The sequence below is a fragment of the Microtus ochrogaster genome, unplaced genomic scaffold (assembly GCF_000317375.1).
Source record: "Microtus ochrogaster isolate Prairie Vole_2 unplaced genomic scaffold, MicOch1.0 UNK57, whole genome shotgun sequence".
NCBI lineage: Eukaryota > Metazoa > Chordata > Mammalia > Rodentia > Cricetidae > Microtus > Microtus ochrogaster.
Window position 1 is genome coordinate 2053611 of NW_004949155.1, and position 15977 is coordinate 2069587.

The 15977-nt window shown below is 42.2% G+C and overlaps 1 protein-coding gene across 1 annotated transcript in view; it reads right to left on the reverse strand.

The window, feature by feature from the left end:
- The window catches only part of Cdx4 (caudal type homeobox 4), a 7631-nt gene extending 713 nt beyond the window's left edge, over positions 1-6918 (reverse strand). The window contains exons 1-2 of the mRNA XM_005369725.2: positions 6417-6918; positions 834-979 (exon numbers count right to left, since the gene is read on the reverse strand). Coding sequence (XP_005369782.1) covers positions 834-979; positions 6417-6918 — 648 coding nt within the window. The remainder of the gene's footprint in view (positions 1-833; positions 980-6416) is intronic.
- Between the last annotated feature and the right edge of the window lie 9059 nt (positions 6919-15977).

Consider the following 15977-nt stretch of genomic DNA (forward strand, 5'->3'; position numbering starts at 1 on the left):
GTTCGAGACCAGCCTGGTCTACAAGAGCTAGTTCCAGGACAGGCTCCAAAACCACAGAGAAACCCTGTCTCAAAAAACCAAAAAAAAAAAAAAGTTAGCAACACCTAGACCTGAATGAGCAGGGTCATGAAATACCATCTATTTCTTGTTGGAAATCAGCACCAGAGTGGTGTTAATGTGCCTACGCATGGGATGGAATGCAAATGGCAAGAGATAAGGCTGTGTATTAATGGACTTTACCTTTTTCTATAGACTTCTATGATTCTAGCATCACTTTTGGACTTGAGGGGAAAATTACCAGGTGCTCATGTAATTACAAAATCCGAATGAGTGGAAACTGCTGACCTTTGCTGTAACTTGATCTTCATTGAGTACTCACAGTTAACTGAATTCAAGGCAGACATCATAACATCATACAGCCCAAAGAAGATTGCGTTCCTTATCTTGAATGGCAGAAAAGCTCCATCCATGGAGTTGCACTAGTGTGCAGTTCCTCTTGTAGTTTGTTTGACTGATAGGGAGCGGACAGTGGCCAGAGTTGTGAAATTTTCACTTCTCCCACTCAGTACTACTCGAGAGATCAGATCAAGGTTTGACTTGATTGTTGAACTGTATTGGAATTAAAATCTCTTTGCATCTCTCCACTCCATCTCTTATTCCCAGGCCCACATGATACCCACCCGTTCGATAGTTAATCAACCCAAAGGCCAATGAAACAACATAGGCTGAGTGTGGGTTTAGCGGTGCTTGAGGAAAGCATATGTCCTCTATTTTGCTATTTCCTCCAAACCCTAGACAATTGAAATGACTACATGGGATATGTTTCATAATACCTGTCTCTCAGAAAGGCCCAGGTTAACTGCCAGCTCTGACTTCCTCCGGATGGTGATGTATCTATTGCAGTGAAATTCCTTTTCCAGCTCCAGCCTTTGATGATCAGTGTAAACCACACGATACTTTTCTTTTGTTCTGGTTTTCCCTGTTGGGGGAGAAAGCATGGCATTTCATCTTATTCTCCTCCTTTGGAGATTATTTGGGTTGAAGGAACCAGTTACTCTTCTTACTTTCACTTTTTACTTTAAATTTTAAAGCCAATGTATTTTAAAATCCAATATGTCATGTCTATTTCTCCATTAAATGCATTATTATCTGTGGCCATGATATTTATATCTAATCATTCTAACACACACACACACACACACACACACACACACACACACATATATATGAAACAAATATCTTTTTAATGTTTCTCCTGAAATGATCAGTCAGATTATAGCTACTCTATTGGCCCACTGCTATATCAAAACATTTAAAATAAACACTCAACCCATGAATTTCATTCCATTTCCATCCACATATAACAACTGAATGAATAGCAATGGCAACACCCACCATGAATTACATTTTAGGCAGTTCTTTCATGACTGTTTCCCATTAAGCACCTTACCTACTCTGTTGAATTATGCAGAAAATGTATTATCCCCATTGTATCAATAAGGAACCCAAGGTTCAGTATACGTAAGTGAATTTGTGCTGGTCAGCTTAGGAGTATAGACCCAAGCATGTACCTTTGATGCCCAGTTCAGTATGCTAGATTTATTCCCAGTTTAAACCTGTTGGAAAGTGTAATTCCAAGTGTGGCAAACTATTCTGGAATCCTGAAGTAGTTACATGTGCTACCTAGAAAGAATTTGTATAGTTTGAAAAGAAAATATTCATTGCTATTTAGCAAATTGTTTCAAAATAGCTCCTATTATTTGTTACAAAAAGTAATAGCTTTCCTGTAGGAGTCTTAAGGCATTTTTATCTCCAAGTGGCTAGTGAATGGGTGAAGGAGGACATGTTGACTTAAGCAGACTGAAGTGAGCATTGCACGTGCTTTGAAAGGATATCCAAACATTTGGCTTGTGTTACAACATTGAGCTAATTTCTCATGCTCTCCTTCAAATGGAGTTTTATTCCTCCTTTCAAATTTTTCAAAGGTGATTAGGAAGTTTCCCTTTCTTTTCAGTTTCTCTAACCCCCTCTAGGATCGTGCTCTTTTTCTCTGTGGCTTTTAGAAACTTCTTCTGATCTTCTTTGGTTGTTTTTGATGTGAGATTTTGGGGGGCGACCTGTAGGACAAAGACTTCTTTAAAGTGGGTCCCTAAACTCCATTGAGGTGTTAAGATGCAGCACAGGCCTAACAAAGGAGCTACATAGCATGGATCCTATCCTGAACCCTCTTTACATTCAGGAACATCAACCAATTGGCTTGGAATTTACAAGCCCTAAACAAATGTCAGACACCCTTTCATCTCCAGGAAGGGGGGGGGCATGGATGCAGAAACAGATCTAGCTTAGGATTCAACTAAATGGCTCAATATGTGCTACTTAATGAAATGAAAATTCCCTCCCTTGAAATGATGGGTCCCAGCCAATTAACTTGCCTCACGGCCCCAACCTTTGAGCAGGATTTCTGAATCCATAGAGAAACATAGGAAACCAGGGATCTGACTTTGGCATATTCCAAAGACAGAATGTATGCTGAAGGATGAAAAAGGAAAACCTGAGTTCTAATGTTTTCAGAACCTCAAATTTTAGGATTAAAATCTAATTTTGAGGAGATATTCCCTAAAACCCTTCCTGATCAAAAAGGGACTGAGTTTAAATTTTAACTTGAAGCAGAGAGGTTAAAATTCAACTTGTGTGTGTCTGTGTCTTCAGTTCAGTCAATTAATCAGTAAATATAACCAGACTTCAAGAACTCTGGAAAGGTTGTGGTCCTTCCCCACCCCCATTGGTCATAAATTCCCCTCTTGCAGTTTCTTCTGAGGACAATAAAAGTCAAGACCAGGCCTCTTTATTTGCCATGAAAATGCTCACCCTTTCCGGCAATATAACCTCCAAAGAAAGGAGCGATGAGAAGGGCCTAGATGCATATCAAAGCTAAACAAGTTTTAAAAGGGGTCTGTAGCCCCAGTCTGATAGATAAGACCTAAACCCCCAAGAAGACAGGGGAGTGTACTACCTGCACAGTTTACAAAGAGAAACAAATAGATATTTCCTGCAACTCCTCTTGGGCTGCCTTCTCAGAACCCCCATTGCCTCTTCCCCTGATATGAGTGCAGGGATTTGGACACTTTCTGGTAGAGGATAATGGCCACGTCTCCGTAACTAAAGCCGAACACAAAGAAAGCATGAAGAGTACTTGTTTTTTATTGTTTACATTCCTGTTTTTTCCAGAGACAATGACATTTTGAGAGCAGAGAATTTCCTTCTCAGCCAATATTGAGAGTTGATTTAGGGATGAAAAAAGGCGAAGATTTATTTGAAGAGCTATTTCCATTTCCCTAAAGGAAGAATTTCATTACTTCTTCTACAAAGATAGGAACAAACACTTCCATAGTTCATAGTGCTCCTTCCCAGCGCCCAGGAGACAGCACCCTCACACTTCATAAGGCAATGTCACCACATGTGATGACTTACTATCACCATAAGTGTGTTTGAAACTGTGCTCAGTGGAGAGACTCTGAGTAGTCAAAGTGCTATAGGCAGAAGAGTCCTCATGAAGCATTAGTTAGGATCATGATGGAAAGCCAGTTTTCTTAGAAAGGCTGTACCACCATGATGACTGTTTACCTAATGGCAATCCTTTATGCTTTTAACTAAAAATCACATCCAAATTCATTTAAGAAATTCACCGACAAAATATGAAAAGCCAAGGAAGACAATGGTAAGCTTCAGGGATTATTAAGCAACTCAGTTTGTGAAGTGTCCTAATTGAATGGAACTTTGAATTTTTATAAGAATCAAACTTACTTCCCTTTTGTAAACAGGGCAGTGTCTTTCCAGCTCTGCTTAGGATGGTGCTTGACCAACGTTCATACAGGCTCATAGTTCTGTACTAAAGAAAATGAAAAAAAAAAACCCAACAAACCCGACTTGTTCTTATGCACTGGGCATTGTTTAAAATATGAGCCTGTATGAAAATGTTGACATTCATAGAAACTTTTGGATAAGATTTTGTAGAAGCTCTGAAAAGACATGTGTTTGGAATAGAATACTAAGAAAAACTATAATCATCTGGAAGGCAGTAATTTATTCTCCATGTCAATCTCCTCGCTTTCATTAGGAATCTAGCTGTAATGAATGCTCCCCCCACTTTAACTAAAGTCTCTTTCAATTATCTTCATTAATGTACAAACCTGTCATTGGATTGCCTTAACCAAGGGAAGGGCTATTTCCAGTTTGCTGACCATAGATCTTTCCTCTCAGCCCTAAACCACATGTTCTGCAATGCTCCAAGGTGAGCAGAAAGCTTCAGGAGATCTGACTCATTCAGCCATTCATTTTACAAACACTTAACCCCTGCTCTGTTTGCTAATCATGTAAAGGGGTACATTTTGGTCCAGAGAGTCCAATGGGGTGATGCCACTTATTTTTGTGGAGTTTATGGCCTGATATCATGAAAGAGACTCAGTGAATCTAGAATCCCAGACTATGCAAAGCATTACTTATGTGTGTACTGTGCTGTGCTCTCATGCATATTCATCATCTTTTAAAATTGTTGATAAATAACAACCTGAGCTACGAGAATATAGCAAACCTATAGCTTCTAAGGAGTTCAAATGAAATAGTTGGTTAACCAAGTCCGAGCAGTTGCAAGATCATTCTCAGTGTTCACCTTCTAAACAACACAGAAGAGAAAACCCCGCAGATGGCATAAGTCAGGTTTGAGGGTTTAACAGATGAAGGTACACAGACTAAGGAGGCTCCTTCTCAACTTCTCTTGGCATCAGAATTATCCAAAGAAAGCTCTGAGATATATATCAGATGAAAGGTTTAAACTCTTGTGTTTTACCTTTATCAGCAGAAAATTCATCACAACATAATTTTCCTATCATGTCTCTTTCTCCTCATCGTTTTTTATTAAAAGCAACAAGCCAGTGGCATCCTTCCCTTAACGTGTTGCAAAGTATGTCTTTTTAAAAAAATGTGTATTTTGCTTATTGTTAGGTTTTAATGAATGGATGTTAATTTTATCCCCAAGATTAGATATAACAGCAGCTCTAGGGATGGATGCCCTCCCCTAACCTCATTTTTGAAAGTGATATGACTCACCCTTGTTTTCTTTTTAATGCTGTCTACCACCACAGGCCTTTAAGCAAGCTTGTAAGTGTTACTTTTAACCCTAATAATGAAACTGGAGCTTCCTCTTTCTGGCTGAAAATTCTCCTAGAGGTGGGGCATGGTACCTTCCTATCCTCACACCTTTGCTTTTTGGAAGAGAGAGAAGAGAAAACACGGGATTATGAACAACATAATTACTGTGGACAAATGCTATTGACATATGTTTGCTTCTCCAGAGGGGATGAATGTGATAGTCAAACGTCACTATTTTTTATAATAACGAAGCAAGTATTAGAATAATAAGAAAGTGATAAGAGAACAACCACAGCTGAAAACAAGAGAGTCACCCCATCCCTGTCCAAAGTTAAAGCTAAGGATCCTTCACTTTCTCTATGCACCTCTCCAACAACTCCCCGCTCCCAGTGGTTGCCCATGAGGGCTTGCTGGGCAGCGACATTAGACCTTAAACTGGCATCTTTATGCTATCTTGTGTGTTGTCGCTGTCGCAGACTTGCATTCTGCCTCTGCAGTTCGTGGACACCTGCTGGAATAGCAATGAGGGCTTTAGGTACTTATTGGGGGATAATGCTGGTTGTACCTTGGCAGGTGTGAGTGTTGTGTCATATGAAATGACAGCTCAGTGCTGTAACCTCGCTGCCTCAACGCTTCCCTCGGCGCAAAGGGACGTTGGAAAGTGATAGGTTTCAGACATTGCTAATTTGGGCTAAGGAAGCTGCAGTTTCCTTGAGAGTCCTATAACGGAGACGCTTTGCTTTGGAAGGCTTCATCGACAAGGGTCGTCGGTTGCCAGTTAAGCACCTACTAAGTTGAGCATCACCAGTTTTTGGCAAGTCTGCACACCAGGGTGGGGAAAGATTTGAAGAAAGAACAGACCAGCATCGTAACAGCTTCAGCTCTCGTCCCCTCCACCCCGCCCCGTCCATCACATGTGCATCTGTTTTCCCATCTGGGCAACGACAGGGTTGGATCCCGATCCTTATGGTTCATCAGGAACCCATGTGCTCACGCCTTTGACTGATCCAGAAAGGGTAAATAAAACCAAACCAAACCAACCAAAAACCCCAACTATCCGGAAGAGAGGTTTCGTCTCAAGCACTGCTTTTGGCCGGCTTTGAACCTAGGTGCAAAGGCGGGAAGTACTTATCCTGCCAACCGGCTACGCTGTGGGCTGCTTAACAGAACTCTCCTGGAGGGCGGGGGTAGTGAAGAGTAAGAGGGCAGGCAGGCGGACCAAGAGTAAAGCCGGGAGGAAAGGATCGGTGCAGGGATAGATCACTTACCGGTCACCTGCACAGTCTTGCGCATCCACGCGTAGGGGCTGTGGCGGCTCCTGCTGGGAGAACTGGCACCAGCGGTGCCCGAGTCGATGGAGGCCAGTGACTCGCTGGCCGGGGCTGGCAGGCTACCACCGTTGCTTGCGCCACTGGTGGGGCCCAGATTGCTGTAGTCTGGTGAGCCGAAAACCGGAGAGCTCGAGGTCATGTCGTTAATGGGCACTGTGCCCATCGTACTGGACGGCCCAGGGTATGTACTCCAGTCTTCCCTGGGCGGACTATAGGGTGAGCTCCAGGCTCCCAGCGACGGCCCATGAGGATCCATGTTAGACATATGAGGGTACCCCATGTAGTGTGGATAAGCTGGGGCCGTAGTGAAGTTGGAGGCAGGCAGCGGACTACCACTACCCCCAGAGGTACCCACCCCGGCTGTGCTGCCTCCTCCAGGGCTCCTGAGAGTGCCTGGGTACATGCCCGCTTCTTTTTCCAAAAGGCAGCTTCCATACATGATGACTTGGATAGAAGAAGTTGCCCCCTAAGCCATCCTGAGGTCCCTGTAAACTTAGCGCCAACCCGAATTTGAGACGCAGGAGAGAATCAATGGGTCAGCACTAGCTGCACCACTGGCTCCTCTGTGCGTCTGGGACTAACTCTAATCTCCCTTTCTTCCCCCAGGTTTCCAGGTGACTGGTAGTGGGACGTAGGAGGGCCGCCAAAGGCTGGGCTGACGTCAAGGGGCTTCAGGCTTTACATAGCATTTGCATTCAAATGAAGGGTCATTTCGCTTCCACAGGATCTTGTTCACTTCTTCAGGCAAGACCTTCTCCGCTGTCTCCCGGTCTTTCTGTGCCTTTTTCTGAGATTCTTCTGCTTCCTTAGCACCAGTTTTGCACTTTTGGAGGCAGTTGTTACTCAAGAGATTTCTGACCAGCTCCTTTAAAAGGAGTCTGAGGCCTGCCTTTCGCTGATCTTCCCCTTCCCAGCCTGCTCTCCTGGTCTCCTCTGGTATGGGTTTTCCACTTGGCACCGACCCATCATGCCACTGGAAAGGATTTTCCCTTCTTTCACACCCACACACTCCTCAAGGAGGGGGCTTTGTTTCCATGGGCGGATATTTGTTTCACAAATATATATATTCAGTATCCACTGTGTGTCAGGAAGAGTCGTAGGAACTGGGGATACAGCACTAACAAACGTTTCTACTCTGGCTTCCTAAAGTTAGATTATAATTGAATGGAAGACTGATTTGGTTGGATGCTTAACAAACACGCACACACTAAAGAATAATGAAGCATATAGATTATGGGGGGTGTTGTTCCGCAAAGGAACAACGGGGGGGGGAACAAGTGGATAGTGCGTTGTCCGAATGTCATATTAATGTACTAGTTTGAGTGTCTCTTTCTGCATCCAAGTCAGTGCCCCAAAGGAAAGGAATTCTTGCCGTCTCAAATCCATGGCAGCTGCAGCAGACTTGCAATTTCCTTCCAAAAGGATGAACTAGGTAATCATTCTATCACTTATATCCCCAGACCCTTTCATCCATTTAAAAATAGAAGCCCCAACTGTATCTACATTACGAGACAGGGTTCACTAAGATGAAGCGTGTAACCAGCTTGCCTGCTGTATCTATTTATTCATCAGATACATTTTTGATGGCATTCTTGATCAGGTTTTTAATTCAAATAAGCTGTCCCCAATTATTTGACTCTTAGACACAAAACAGATTTTAATAGTTTGTGAGATTGGTTCCCTCACCCCCTTTTTAGCTGGTTTCTTTTCATTTAATGGTTTTGTGGAAGTTGCCACTTTCCCTGCAAAGGCTTCTAATGAACACCAACAGCTTTCTTTCCTTGCTGACTTTCTTGGTCTGTGGCCCCTGCTCTAAGCTGTGTTCTCTGCACCCCTTCTTTGTAGACTCCTCTGCGCACCCCTTCATATATCCCTCTATGTACCACCATCTCTACCACTTCTCTGCACTCATCTTTGTACTGTCTTTCTCTGCACCCCTTCTTTGTATCCCATTTTTTGCACCCCTTTGTATCCCCTTCTTCTCAACATCTCTCAGCCCTCATCTGATTGTTATTTCTCTCTCTCTCTAACTCTCTCTCTCTCTCTCTCTCTCTCTCTCTCTCTCTCTCTCTCTCTCTCTCTCTCTCTCTTTCTTTTGTCCCTACTTCTTCTTTACCTCTTCTTTGCCTTTTTTGGCTTGGTGAAGATGGTGTTCTGTTATGTGTGTTGCACATGTGTTGGAATGTGGAGGTCCTTGTTTGTGGGTTTAGCTTCAACACAATTCTCAGGTTCTTAGTTGGTTCTTGTTCAGGAGTCTGATGAATCTTCCTGTGCCATTGCTCTTTGGCTCTCTGGGCTTTTCAAGATTCTGCCGATGTCTGTATTGATTTAACTTGTACATGTGAAGGCTATGGTTACTTGAGGGAAACAGTTTTAAACCTAGTGGCATACGATTCATCTAACTTTCGGGAAACACTGTTAGTCCAAATGCAGAAATCTCTCCCATGCCCATCAAGAGCAGTTTTCTTACATTAAGCAAAGCAATTCCAAGGATGTTTCTGAAGGTCTTGCTGTCACCACTGTCATTATAGAGGTTGCAAGATCCCTTGAACTGGATACAGTGACACTTTCTCATTTTGTTCTTGCCAGCTCTCATTTGTTTTTGGTTTTTTTTTTTTAAGGCATAGAGTTTTTTTAAGTATTTTATTAATTTTTGGAGAATTTCATACAGTACACTTGGATCATATTCATCCCTCAACTTCTCCCAGATTCACCCCACCTCCTTCCTACCCACCCAACTTTGTGTTCTCTCTCTATTTGAAGATTTATTATTATTTTTAAGTGTGTGTGTTCATGTGCATTCTTTGCATGCTTGTGAGTGCAGGTGCCTGCAGAGGCCAGAGCTGACTAGACCCCTCAGGAGGTTGTAAGTCACTGGATGTGGGTTCTAGGAGTCTAACGCTGGTCCTCTGGAAGAGCAGTATATGCTCTTAACTACTCACCATCTCTCCAGTCCTCCTCCTTTAAAAAACCAAACCAAGCCAAAAATGAGTCCAGCTTATGCTGACCAATTACTCTTGGGTGTGGTGTCAATTTTTTTGGTGTTGTTCTAGGCTTTAAGTTTCTTAAATAAAGCAGCCTCTGTGGCCTTCTTGTAATGTTCAACCTAAGCTTTACCCCACAAAGAAAGTTCAGAAGTGCCCTTAATATGATAACATTTAGACATGAGTGTGCTGGTAATGCTGAAGCAGCCAGGGCAGAGCACAGGACACACAGGTTTTGGGTTTTGTTCACTTTACCGTGTCATGCCAGCTGTTGATTGGGGTACATGGGTGGCCTCCTTAATCCAAATTTCCAAAGACTTCTGGCTAGACTGGTGGTTCCACCACCTTGACTCTGGGAATTCCAGCTCCAGCTATACCAGTATCAGGGCTTAGCACTAACTAGTCTGTGAGTTGCTAATTCAGACAGTACCAAGCTGCCTATTGGTTCGATGCGGGTTGGTGCAAACCTGTTCACACTAACTTGTTGAATGGGAGCCTTTAACACAGTGAATGTACTCAAACTTTTATGCCTTTTCAGAGTAAAGCAATATGACGGAACAAACAACTCATATTATTGAATAGGAAGCACATGAAGATACAAGGCCCCAAACAAACTTGTTTTCAGGTGCACCCTCTTGTTTCAGTCTCTGGCACCAAAGGATCCTGTTTATAGTGGAAGTCAAGTGTCCCTTCCTCCAAACTCAAGGTTTTTAAGATCCTAGAAAGCTAGAATCTAGGGTTTTCCTGAGAATGCCCAGCATCCTCTCCTCCTGGGTTGCCTCAAAGCACAGAAGCCTACATTGCCTCTAAAATGGTGTCATATAATCACATAAGGCAGTTTCTCACTAGAAACAGATGTTTTTGGTCATTGTCCCCTTCTTCTCCTGCAGCCTTCCCTACTGGTCCCAGGATCTCGTGAAAGCAGTGAAAACTTCCACTCATTGTAGCGACATAGAGAAGAACAAGTATTTTATTAAGTGCTGGGTGCTGAGCTGTTTATGAATAAAGCCTCTGACCTTATTAAGCTTGGATCCTATTTTTAAACATTTATTTGTTTGTTTATTGTTTGTTTATTTGTTTTCTTTGTGTGTGTGTTGGAATGCCGAGGTCAGATGACAACTTGCAGGAGGAGTTGATCTTCTTCTGCCTTGTGAATCCTGGAGATTGAACTTTGGTTGGAAAGCTTGTCAGCAACTGAACCATCTCACTGGCCCTTAAGCTTTTATTCTAATGGGATGTTATTAGGTAATTACATTTTGTGGTATGTCAAACAGCAATAACTTTTATGAAGGAAAAGAAAGCAATAGGTGATGTGGACTGTTGAAGAGAGATGCTGCAATTTTAAATGTAGTGGTCTCCAAGAATTTCTCTTAGAAATACTATGTGCATAAATCACAAGAGTTGATAGACTATGCCGTGAGGAAAGATCTATACCAAGGGACCAAGTGGAAAGAGAATGTTTGTGCCAGCCGTGGTGGCACATGCCTTTAATCCCAGCACTCGGGAGACAGAGGCAGGTGGATCTCTGTGAGTTCGAGGCCAGCCTGGTCTACACAGCTAGTTCCAGGACAGGCTCCAAAGCTGCAGAGAAACCCTGTCTCGAACCCCCTCCCCCCCCAAAAAAAAAGAAAAAAAGAAAGAGAATGTTTGTTTTCTATTGGAGAAAGGCTTTGCGGTTAAAGACTACATGAGGTCCAAATGCTGAAGGAGGAGCAAAACTTTGTAATTAGGATTACGATTAGGTTTTTCTCTAAATGAGATACAGATATTGTGGGATTTGGAGTCAATGAATACCATGAATTGCTTTGGACATTGAATTTAAAATAAAGTATAAATTTGGCATGGAAGAACACATCTATCAGCAACTCCAGCATTTGGCAGGTAGAGGGAGGAGAATCTGGTTTTCAGTACCATCTTCAGTGACATAGTAAGTTCGAGGGCAACCTGGACTGCATGAGAGCCTCCCTCAAAACTAATGAACAAGGAAACACAAATTACCAAACACTATAAGCAGGCAAGATGGAGTTAGGAAGATCAACTAAATATTTATTGCAACTTTGTGAGTGGCAGTGGAGATGGATTCTATGTATATTTTAAAGTTGTTTCTGAGAAGAAATAAAAAGTAATTGGCCAGTAAAAGGCTAATGAAAAGTCCTGTGCAACGGAGAAGGATCGAGGCCATTCGCTCCCTCTAGGTAATGTACCTCTAGGTACTTCCCACGTTGCTCTCACTTCATCTTCACAAGAACTTCACAAATGGTTTACTGTTCCCATTTTAGAGATGAAAAGACTGAGGCTCTGAGTTATTCTTTTACTTATTCTATCCTGAGGCAAACTAGTCTACGTGGTGTTTGAAATAATACGTCAGCACAAAGAGACATGGAGGACCTTTGCAAGTCCTGTAACAGTACATGGTGGCTCATGACCGTCATCCTAGCACTTGGAAAGCTGAGGTGGAAGACTGCCACGTGGTTAGAACCAGTCTCCACAGTGAGTTTAGGCCAGTGCGGGCTACAGAAAGAGACCCTGTCTAAATAAATAAATAAATAAATAAATAAATAAATAAATAAATAAGTAAATAAATAGAAAGGAGAAGGGGTTAGGAAGGAAATGGGAAAGAGGAAAGGGAAGAGAGGAGAGAAAATAACGTAACGCAAAGAATCCAATGTTACACATGAGGAGACAGAGGGCTTGAGAGGGCAGTATTTTTAAGGGACTGAAGGATAGAACTATGATTGGAAAACAAGTCTGTCGACCATCTTCTCATTGTTTCCACTAAAAGGTACTCTTCTTGCCTATGTTCTTTCTGTGCCAGAACTGTCTTCACAATCTTCAACTTATAGAAAGGAAAAAAGTTCAATTTCTCTCTGTCTCACAAGACTTAGCTGCAATAACCAATTCCTCGCTAAAGTCTCGTGGAGTAATTCTCCTCTCAGAAAGTTATCTTCCTTTTGTTTGAGTCCCATCAGAGATGCCTGTTCCTAAATAATTGTCACTGTTTGAAGTCTTCTCTGACTTTTGGGATCTAAGCACTCTGAGAGAACATGGGCTGATGTGTTTGTGTCCACTAGAACGGAACACCCTCTACTCGGCAGTTTGGGGAAATATTTATATACTGAATCAGTAAAGGACCTTTGGATGGTGAAAGGACCTTTGGATTGTGGATTGGAAACCATGGTGACCCAGTGACCCATTTGCAGGGCATGGGGGCAGGGCTGGTAATAATACTGCCCAGTGCTTGCCGGGGGTCCACTTCAGGATTGTCCAGTTTTGTTTTGTGAGTGCATGTATGAATTTATGTGTGTGTGTGTTGGGAAAGGAACAGACAAGGAATCTAGTTTATTTAAAAGCAACTTTTGATTTCTTTCTTAGCTGTAATATTAACAAAGAGGCAGCTTTACTACAGGAAGTGAAATTTACAGAAGCATAGGTGGCATAGAGCTTCAAACCCTCTGATGATTCCTCTCGTTGTCCAGATTAACTTTAATGTCTGAAGGAGACATTGAATGTGAAATTATTGATGGACATGGGAATCTGATTAAACCTTCTAAGGCTTCGGAGAACTCATCACTTTACTCTTTCTTTCTTTCTTTCTTTCTTTCTTTCTTTCTTTCTTTCTTTCTTTCTTTCTTCTTTTCTCTTTTTTTTTCTGAGACAAAGTTTCTCTGTAGCTTTGGAGCCTGTCCTGGAACTTGCTCTGTAGACCTGGCTGACCTTCAATTCACAGAGATCCTCTGGCCTCTGCCTCCCAAGTGCTGGGATTAAAGGCGTGCGCCACCACCGCCCGGCTGGACAATTTTTTTTCTAAACCTAGATTGGTCCCTTAATGCTGCTTAGAGCAGTTGGGAGCATCTCTCCGTCCTAGCACATTCCTCTCTAACCACTTTCTCCATCTCCCTGGCCCAGCCGGGGGCCAGGCTTGAGCCTTTGCCAAGGGATTTGAAGGGCAAAATGATTTCTTTGTCTTATAGAGGTTGGATCCTGTTGTCAATCTTAGGGTTCCTCCTAGTCCTGAGAAGGACACACCAGAGTTCAGAACTTAAGTCCATTTCTGCTGGACTGAGGGTGAGATTAGATTAGAAACTTACGCAAGGCACACACTAGGAAATAACCCATGTAACTGGGAAAGCCCAAGCATATTCACTATGGACCTCCACAAGGCACTCCACTTCTTTCAGCTTCAGTTTTCAATATGAAAAGTGGGCCAGACAATAGAAATCTCTCTACAGTGATGCCGAGAGGGTTCAGTGCACCAACGGATATTGCTATCATCCACAGAATGTCTGTGGATGACTACAAGTATGGCCCTACCATGTCTCCTTGGCTCCACCCATGAATGGAATGCTTGGTAATTGGTACGAAGACTGAGAACAGTGTGGACTTCTCTGCCTATTGACTCTCCATTCAAGCTTTGTACTGCAATCTACTTAAGCATTCCCACCTTTCTCCTTGATCTTGTTGAAGCCTTAGTGATGATAGATGTACTTCATCTTCTGACCACCTTCATCACTCTGATGAATATTTGCACTTCCAAAGAAGGTATTTTAGAGAATAAGAATTACTAACCGTTCTAATTGGTCAAAGAAAGACCAAAGTATGTTTTATAAGAAGATCAGAGTATCTTGTGAGAATGTGAAGAATTAGGACAAGTACCCATTGGAATGGTTGAGGACTAGAGTTCTATAGTTGGAGTGGGAGGCTGCTTATTGGCTTCTGACCACCTGGCTAGCTTAGCGCCAAAATAAAAACATAGAAACTCTATTAATTAAACCACTACTTGGCCCATTAGCTCTAGCTTCTTATTGACTAACGCTTACATATTAATTTAACCCATTTCTATTAATCTGTGCATCACCATGAGGTCGTGGCCTACCAGCAAAGTTTCAGCACACCTATCTCTGGTGGCTCCATGGCATCTCTCTGACTCTGCCTTCTCTCTCCCAGCATACAGCCCAGCTTTTCCCACCTAGTTCTGTTCTGCCCTTACCATAGGCTCAAAGCAGTTCTTTATTCATTAACCAATAAAAGCAACACATAGACAGAAGGACCTTCTACACCATATAGTAACCTTAATTGAAGGGTCAGATCTCCAGTTTTGGTTAATGAGAATAAAAGAAACTGTGGCGATCCAAAGCTGGGTGAAAGCCAAAAGTTAACGTAGTGAAGAAATAGGCTTCGTAGACATTCGAGGACAACTTCACTCTGGGAGGGAGGAGTTGTGTATGAGGAGGCAAGTAGGGGCCACTGCCAAATGTGAAGCTCTCAGACATGTATACGGGAAGGGTTTTGCAAAAGAGAGAGGGCAAAGGAAAGCAAAGATCAACCCCAATAAGGAGATATTGTAAAACCAGTGTTGTAACCATAGCAGAGGGGTCTTAATGATAGCTAGACAGAATAAAAATGATTGACACTAAAATAGAAAAAGAAGAACTTCAAGTCTTAACTGGTTGCTGGAGGAACAGAAGCAGAAGTCCAGTTCAAGAGCTCGTATGTACTCCCAGGCAGAACCCAGGCTTTTGCTCCTAGACATTTCCATCAGACTCACCAAAATCAAAGGGATTGAATGGTTTTCATTTCTGTTTTACATGTTAGTAGAGGAAAGGGGTATGACTGAAAATTCATTGAGACCTGGTAACTGACCCAAGGTTAAAACAAAAAGAAAAATCCAGCACAAAGCTGCTTAATAATCCTTTAGTCTTAAAACATTGTTCATGCTTGCCTAGGGATTGGGTCTTGGAAAACACAGGTTAGATACTGGGGCCATAAATGAGGAGGACAGCATGACAAGGAAAAGTTGTAAGACTGTAACAGGAAAGATAAGTTCTGAAGTAGAACATGCCTGCTGTAAGGTCCAGAAGGTGCTGGGATGGGTGAGCAAGTTGATCAAAGTAAAATAAAACCACATTCACAACTTCATCAGCCATAACCATTTGTCATCACAGTGGTGCAAACTCTAGTTTTAGGGTTTATTCTTGATACTGTTTTGTGGGTGTTGTCAAATATATGACTGTATGCACCGATACAGGACTATATAGGATATTTTCATTGCCCTATTGGTCTAATCTTTGCCTATTCATACTTATCTATCTCTGTTCCTTAGCAACTCCAGTTCTTTTTAGCTAATTCTGTTTGATCTTTACCAAAATGCCATATAGTCAGACTTAGATAGTATATAGCATTTTCAGATCATCTTCTTTCACCCTGAAATACATATATAAAGTTCCCCTATGTCTCTCACAGCTTTACACCTCATTAATTTCTAGCAGTGACTAATATTCTATTGTTTAAATATACTGTAGTTTATTTATCCATCTGCCTGCTAAAGGACATCTTGACAATTACAGGTAAAGATGTATCCACGTGCAACTTTTTTTGTCTTTTAGTTTTCTTTTTTTTTGGTTTTTCGAGACAGGGTTTCTCTGTGTTTTTCTTTTTTTTTGGTTTTCCGAGACAAGGTTTCTCTGTGGTTTTGGAGCCTGTCCTGGAACTAGCTCTTGTAGACCAGGCTGGTCTC